At 43.3% G+C, this 8,202-nt stretch overlaps 1 protein-coding gene across 1 annotated transcript in view; it reads left to right on the top strand.

Annotated features, from left to right (window-relative positions):
- Positions 1–480: 480 nt before the first annotated feature.
- LOC138969138 (inositol 1,4,5-trisphosphate-gated calcium channel ITPR3-like) overlaps positions 481–8,202 on the top strand; it is a gene marked incomplete at its 5' end in the record, with an annotated part of 161,876 nt that continues 154,154 nt past the window's right edge. The window contains one exon of the mRNA XM_070341860.1: positions 481–504. Coding sequence (XP_070197961.1) covers positions 481–504 — 24 coding nt within the window. The remainder of the gene's footprint in view (positions 505–8,202) is intronic.

Raw genomic sequence — 8,202 nt, 5'->3', positions numbered from 1 at the left:
CATCGTTTGTTTTGCGAATTCATGACTGTGACGCAGAAAGCTTTTCGCGTCTGGGTTTTTCGTTTCGGTGCAATCTGGTTTCAGATTAGTTTTTATAGGTGGCATAAAAAGTTTCTCGCAGTAAAAAAAAAAAGGTGTCCTTTTTTGTAAGATCTTATTTCAAGAATTTGACAGCAATCCGCATTGCGTCTTCCAGGTGTGTTTGAGTGCCATCCATTGTGATCGTGTTACCGGTTTGTTGTTTTCACTTGCTCGCGATGGCTAGCTAGTGTTTTTGTGAGCGTTTTCAAGTGTGATGCAAAGAAGGGATTCGTATTTTAATGTTCCAGTGTATGTGTGGTGTGGTTTAGGGTGTGATCACGAGAGCAGGTGTTCCTTTTAAAACGTTTTGGATACACCATCGATGTTACGGCGTTGTGACTGAAAAAAGTGACGAGTTGTGCCTGTTTGTGGACATGTCGAAGAGGAGAGCTATGCTGAGCTGACGGACTTGTGTATTTTCCGGTAAGTTTGAGGCTTACCACCAAGTGATCTGATTTCTTTTTTACTGTGTCTGAGTTTTTCGTGTGGAACAGAAATTATACTTGGGTAAGTTCAGTGACCACGTAAAAGACAACTTCTCACAAAAAGTGTTTTCTGTTTAATTTTGTTTGAATTTCTTTTTTTTCTTTTTTTTTTAATCTCTGTGTCTTTCTTTCTTTCGTTTTCTTTCTGTCTTTCTTTCTTTCTTTTCGTTATTAGCTATATGGCTTCATGTGGCTGTTAAGTGGAGAAAAAAAAGACATAATGGGCGTTAGACAGCAATCAGTTTGAATAAAAGACGGGAGAGACTGACAGGGCTTTGAATTAGCGTAAAACGCAAGGAGACAAAAACATGTCGTATTCGGTATCCACATGTCAGACGAGTAACATTTAAAAAACTCAAAAATAATTTTGGTGGCCATTTTGCATGGTCGTATTCATGACAGATGCGTGTTCCGAAGCACCGCCAGGGATGGCCAAATCTCAAAATTGTTACTCGCCAGCCGGGCGAGTAACTTCAAGAAAGTCACTAGCCCGGCAGAAATGTCACTGGCCCGGTACATACCACAGTTGATCTGTAGTGTTTATATGGCTTGAAAACTCGATATTAAAACTAAAAGTGTTGCATTTGACCAGAACTTGATTTTAATTGGCCAGCTGGGCGATGTGCCAGGCGATTACTACTAGCCCGGCGGACTTTTTACTCGCCCCTAGGCCCTGCCGATCGGGCGGACGATTTGGCCATCTCTGACTGCTGAATATCTGTAGTTCTGTGTAGTTTCAGACGGCAACGAAACCAGTATAAGGAAACAGAACAACAGCCGCGAAGTTGCACTTCCATGCCCCCCTTTCAATCAGTGCTACTAAGCCTGTCTTGATTCAATTGAATGTTTTCGAATTGTGTGCGCCTTTCCTCTGTTAGAAGCAATGGTTTATCACGTCATTTCCGGCTGTATGTCCACTGTATTGCTTTCTCGTTTTGTGTTTAACATGAAATATACAAATGGCACTAGAATGGTTAATGTTACAGTACTCTCGTTAACAAATTTATGCATGTTTCATGATGCTTTTTAAATTAAATTAGCGGTTTTTACTTTGCCACTTGAAATCACTTAGAACATTAAACAGTTTCTGAACGTGACCTCATGAAAACGGACGGTTTAGGCTTTGGTTTACTTAACTTTACATAAGTAATCGTAGTTTCGAATGGTATGTTTCCCATGCCCCCTATACTGCAGACTACTGGGCATAGCTAAGCGGACATTGTTAGGATTCTTTGCGTCAGAGCAACAAATCACTCACTCGTTTATCTCGATTGTAAACTTGGGCAATTAATTAGTTTTGAAGAGCCATCTGTCAGTGTACCCTTCGTCTGCTTACAAATCTTCTTGTCTGTTAGTCGAAAGCGTACACTGCCTTGTTTCTGCTGGGGTTTGCGTACACTAACAAACGCGACCATTAATTTGTTTTTGAGAACAAAAATAAGTTTTAAGTTCCCTCAGTACGTAAATTGGACACAACACATACTTGCAGAGTAAGGGGTTTTATTGTGCAGCAGAATCTCCTGTAAGCCTCTTCCCCCTACAACATGTCCATCATGTACATACCTACTGGCGAGTTATGCTTGTCATCGTTGTTGTTACTGCTGCTGCTGTTTTTGGTTTGGTGTGTTGTATATATAATGATATTGCATCTCTCTCTCTCTCTCTCTCTCTCTCTCTCTCTCTCTCTCTCTCTCTCTCTCTCTCTCTCCCCTCTCTCTCTCTCTCTCTTTCTCTCTCGCTCATAATTATAGGTGTCAATGTGTGTGTGTCCGCACGCCTGTGTGTATTCACGCGAGAGTGTTTTCATCCTAATACAAGATTCAGTCCGCTGAAACTGAATGCGCATTAAACTTCATGAGGTTCGCTGTCTGACTCTCTCTTTATTCGGAATAATAACCCCACACCGTCTGACAGCTTTCTGAGAGGTCGACATTACACGCATCGGCGCTTGGTTTGAATGATAAGGAATAGAATCCTCGTGACAGGATTTTCTTGTTCTTGTTTTTCTTTCCTTGTCGCATTCTTTCTTTGGGGGTGCAGGTCTTTATGATAGTAATGGTGTGTGAATATCCTGTGATGCAAAAGGGTTTTATACATGTTGTTAAAAGTGTGTGTGTGTGTGTGTGTGTGTGTGTGTGTGTGTGTGTGTGTGTGTGTGTGTGTGTCGGTGTGTGTGTGTGTGTGTGTGTGTTTGTTTGTTTGTGCGTGGAAGTTTGTGGATGTCTGACCTGAGTGTGTTTGTGTTTGTGTGCGTGTGCGTGCGTGAGTGCATGCATGCGCGCATTCGTGCGTACATTCGTGTGTGCTTTTGTGCGTGCCATTGTCAGGGCTCCCCAAAGTGCGCGTCCTTTGCGTCCTAAACGCACTAGAAGCCGAAATCACGTGCAATAAATTCATTGAGGGGGTCCCGGGACGCACTAAACGTATGAAGAGCGCGTCCCGGGACGCACTAACTTTCCGCTATCGTGTGTAGCGTATAGGTTACTCTTTCAGACTGTAGGCGTCAGTCAAGTATAGTGCACGTTGGGAGTCTTTGGACCCTCTAAACATTAAAGTGGGAGTCCCGGGACCCTCTAAACATTAAAAGTGGGGGTCCCGGGACCCTCTAAACATTAAAAGTGGGGGTCCATGGACCCTCTAAACATTAAAAGTGGGGTTCCCGGGACCCTCTAAACATTAAAAGTGGGGGTCCCGGGACCCTCTAAACATTAAAAGTGGAGGTCCCGGGACCCTCTCGGAGGGGCGTCCGTGGGGAGCCCTGTTTTGTGTGTGCGTACTTGTTCGTCATACATGTGTGAAATGAGAGACTTTCCTGTTGATAAGTTTAATGGGTAATTAAAGGATATGTTTTTGCTTCTGCTATGTGATTATGAATGCAGAGTTTAGGGAGAATCCCCCCTGTTAAGCTGACATTATACGCATAAACGCCACCATTCAAATGTCTGTACAGGTAAATATAGGTCTTGTACACAAACACGGATGGGACTGAATTGTTCCGTCGAGTTTAGATTCGGATCAACTATTGTTCCAGCTCGTATTAGACGATGTTTGTCAGTTGTTCTGGATCGCGCGTGCAGGTAGATAGATCAGCCAGACCTGGCTGTCAGAATTTGGTGCATCACGTCAGAACTGGATTGCTGGCTACCCTGAAATGTCGTAGACGTGAGGTCCAGAGGTCCAAATTATTAAGAAGCGCGCATGATATGACCAAGATACATACGTGCTTTTTGGTGTGTATGTGCACTTTTTGATATGTTTGCCGTATTGGGTGTTTGAGCTATTGCGCCAGGGGTTATCACTATGGAAACGGCTAGCTACTGATATGATTAATTGCTTGAGACAGTAGTTCCAGTTCGAAGCACGCGGTCAAGGGTTCTTATTTTGAATTAACATTAACCTGGACCCTATCGATTACTTTTTAAACATGCTTTCAGCTTTGCTCTTTCGCGGTCTACAGAATTTGATCCACGCATGCAAAAACATTAACACGTGAAAATAACATGTATCAGGTCTTGTCATATAATGCGCGCTTGAACTTAATAATCTTGACCTCCAGAATCTCATGTCCGGAACATGCCAGGGTTGTCAGCTACCCTTTGACGTGATGTGTCAGTTATTGCCTGACAGGTCAGGCTGATCCACCTAACATCACGCGCGATCCAGAACAACGAACAAATTTCGACTCCGCCCAGCTTGAACAAAAGTCGATCCAAACCTAAACTCGATGGAACAGTTCCCCCACCCGTGACAAAGATATATCCGGGCGTAAACATATACCACAAAGAAACAGGCAGCTACAAAACAGATAGAGAATCACAACCACGCACACCTCAATCAATCAATCAATGTGAAGCTTATATATAGCGCGTATTCCGTGGATACAGTTCTAAGCGCTTGTCGAAGACTTGTCAACACAGGACTAACAAAGAAACTAACATCTACAGCCGACGGACACGAACCCTATCACACACTAGCAAACCCTGATAAACATACAACAAACAATTGTTTAACAACAATGTACACATCAATAGCTAGGTCCAAACAAAATAATATTAAACACAAAGAAAACACCTCTCACAGAGCACAGCACAAGCCGATCGACACACACATGCACACCGCACGCATGAGAGGACAAACTCGCGGACAAACATAGAGATGGGGAGTGGGACAGAAAGAGAGAGTGGGGGGAGAGAGAGAGAGAGAGAGAGAGAGAGAGAGAGAGAGACAGACAGACAGACAGACAGACAGACAGACAGAGGGAGAGAGAGGGAGGTAGAGAGAGAAAGAGAGAGAGACAGAGAGAGAGAGACAGACAGACAGACAGACAGACAGACAGACAGAGACAGAGAGAGAGAGGGAGAGAGAAAGGGAGAGAGAGAGGGAGGTAGAGAGAGAGAGAGGGAGAGAGAGAGAGAGGGAGAGAGAGAGAGAGAGAGAGAGAGAGAGATAAAGAGAGAGATAAAGAGAGAGAGAGAGAGAGAGAGAGAGAATGGAGAGACAGACAGACAGACTGAAATTTACTTTAAGCAGGTAAATATTTACATCACCAACAACAAATAAAGAACACATTCAGCACTTCCACCCCTTCGGTCGTTAAAGCTTTAATGGTCGACATGTTAATTCTATAAATAGGATTAGCTGACATTCGCTCAGTCACAATATTTTCATTGCCGTTAAAAAATATAACGTGTTTCTTTTAACTCAGACGTCAACCAAACTGCGTTTCCAAAATTGTCTTTTTTTTGTAGTGTAATTTCTAGTTATGTTTCTAGTTTCCAATCAGACTGAGACAGAGAAAAAAATGAAAGTCATGGAAAGAGGAGGGGGATGGGTGGGGTGTGAGAGAGACTGAGTGACACACTGAACACACCTACAGACAGACAGAGGGCAGACCGAGGGATGTAAAATTGATATTCAGGAGAGAAGAAAAATATTTGTTTGGATATCACATGTATATCAAATAATCACAACGTTAGCAGATTTCGTTTTAGAATTTTTGAAGGGGGGGGGGGGGGGGGGGGGCGGGGCTTGATGAGGCAGAAGGATATTTCTACAGTGGTTTATGTCATTTGCCTGACATGAATTAAATTATATGTATATATAATGAGTGCATGCATGTTAATGAAGTTTTAAATTAAAACGAAGTGATTTCATTGGTTCTGAAAATGTACGTAAAGACCTCGTTCTTCAGATAGATCACCCCCGTGTGTACACGCAAGCACAAGACCAAGTGCGCACGAAAAAGATCCTATAATCCATGTCAGAGTTCGGTGGGTTATAGAAACACGAAAATACCCAGCATGCTTCCTCCGAAAGCGGCGTATGGCTGCCTAAATGGCGGGGTAATAACGGTCATACACGTAAAATTCCACTCGTGCAAAAAAAAACCCAAAAAAAACCCCACGAGTGTACGTGGGAGTTTCAGCCCACGAACGCAGAAGAAGAAGAAGAAGAAGATAGATCAGGACTTCAAACAGATTGCGTTGCAAGCCCGGACTCACGACTGTCAATAACCCTTTGTCCTGATTTCAGCTAAAGTGTGACCATGATGGGAACACCTTAGTTAAAATACCCACACTATAATAGTAATTATGGTTATAGCGCGACAACCATCCCTCCCTTGCGGTGGCCCTTTTAATTTATTTTTATTTTTTTCTGTCTCTTTTTTTTTTCCCATCTAAAGTCGGGGTCAAACCCGGGAACATGCCCCTTTTGGATTTACCGTGAGGGCGTTAAACATTACTTATCATCTGCAACTCTATTATATTATCCGGATAAGATTTAGTCACGCTCTCGTTGGACCTTGTTGAACTTTGTTGCTCAATGACAGTCATGTTGGTCGTTTTGTTTTTTAGAACTTGCTGTTATCGGACCTTTAAGGTGGGGAGTCTGATTCAGAGGGAGAGACTCAAGTACCGCTTGTATCGGTACCAACGGAAGATTAAGAGAGAGACGAAGAGCTATACAACCAATCGCAGGGCCGGACTAGGCTAAGAGGAGGGGGGGGGGGGGGGTTGCCAGTGGTGGTCCAGGGGGATGTTCCCCCTGGCGGGGTCAAGGGGCAGAGCTGAAGGGTAGGTCATATTCTGAGATAGGAAAATGGTCGCTCCTTGCATGAAACGGTATAAAATAAACAATAAAAATTGTCAGTAAGTACTGGTGTCACATGACTGATGTGAACCAGTTGATTGGCTAATGGCGATGCGCTAAAACTGTTAGCGCACTCTTGGAGTGCTCTAACTTTTCCACAGAGCGTATTCTTCCGCCCTTCCGCGAGACTGTGCTCTCATCCTCAGAATTAATTAATGACATGTAGCTTATATTCTCCACAATACCAAATGACCATAAATTCCCTGCTTCTCAATTAAAGCAGAAGTGGGGTTTTTTTCCTGACAGATTGCATGTGCCTGTGCCACAGTGCCACTGATCTAAAAATAGAAGCCGCTGTGTTTCATCTCATTTTCGCCGACTTGCATGGATTCTTCTCATATGCCGTGTTAGTGGCATGTAGCTTATCATCCACATTACCAAATGATGAGTTAGTATACAATTCCCAGCGGCTAACAAAAAACACAAGTGTTATTCCGATAACGTACCAGCTAGACCAGTTTGGAAGACTGACTCGATCGACTCTGTCATACGTAGCAGACTACACTGAAATACGACTGCATCAGTTCAGTAAATGAATGGTTTCCGAATTATTATTTCAAGGCAAGAACAATCGTAATCGAAAACGTGTAGGGTTCAGAACGTTCTTACCCATATATAAGACTTATTACCAGCCTGCCTCATGCGTGCAGACTCAGTGCAGACTGCAGTGGTTCGATTGCCCTAGCCTAGCAGACGACATAAACCTCGCTCAGCAAATTAACATGTTGGGCAAATGTGAACGAAAAAACGATGGGGATATAATACGTGTAGGGTTCAGAGCATTCTTACCGTTCATATTTAGTATCAGACTCCCCGATGAGTGAAGATACAACACGAGAAATATGCCACATATATTTTGAAAGTGTGCTAACCGTCGAGTCCTTCGGGGGGTAGTCAATTCAAGGGGAGTCACTCCGCATAGTCAATCCGTCGAAGCTCGACTGGAGGTTTCGAATCGCAAATAACGAAGAGCACAATCCTTTCTCCGAGTTCAAATGAGGTCTCACTGAAAGATCATCACTGTTCAGCTTAACGCTACACTGGAATTTACCAACAAATATTACAATGCGTGTGACGAAAGCACGATACACTTGAGACACCCCACACAAAAGTAGATCTTACTGTACACGACCTGACCACACAGTTATGCCTATTCAAATGCGCGTAGCAAAATGTGCGTTTGGAATCTTCTTTTTTCTATGGCGGTACTGACAATATCGTTATTGAAACAATCCCAGTGCACTAAGGGATTTATAGAGCAAATCTCGAAAAATAATTATTGAACTCAGCGCTATGCGCTTCGTTCAATAATGAATTTTCTCGATTTGCTCTATAAATCCCTTAGTGCACTGGGATGTCTCAATAACTTAAAATGTTTTAAATAAGTGAGGTACATGTTTAGGCTAGGGGGGGGGGGGAGGTTGCGCAACCCCCATAACCCCCCCGGGTAGTCCGGCCCTGAATCGTTTGTTTTTGCTTTTCATTT

This window comes from Littorina saxatilis, linkage group LG1 (genome assembly GCF_037325665.1).
Source record: "Littorina saxatilis isolate snail1 linkage group LG1, US_GU_Lsax_2.0, whole genome shotgun sequence".
Classification (NCBI taxonomy): domain Eukaryota; kingdom Metazoa; phylum Mollusca; class Gastropoda; order Littorinimorpha; family Littorinidae; genus Littorina; species Littorina saxatilis.
Note: the sequence above shows the minus strand (reverse complement) of the source record. Positions and strands in the feature narration are given on the sequence as shown.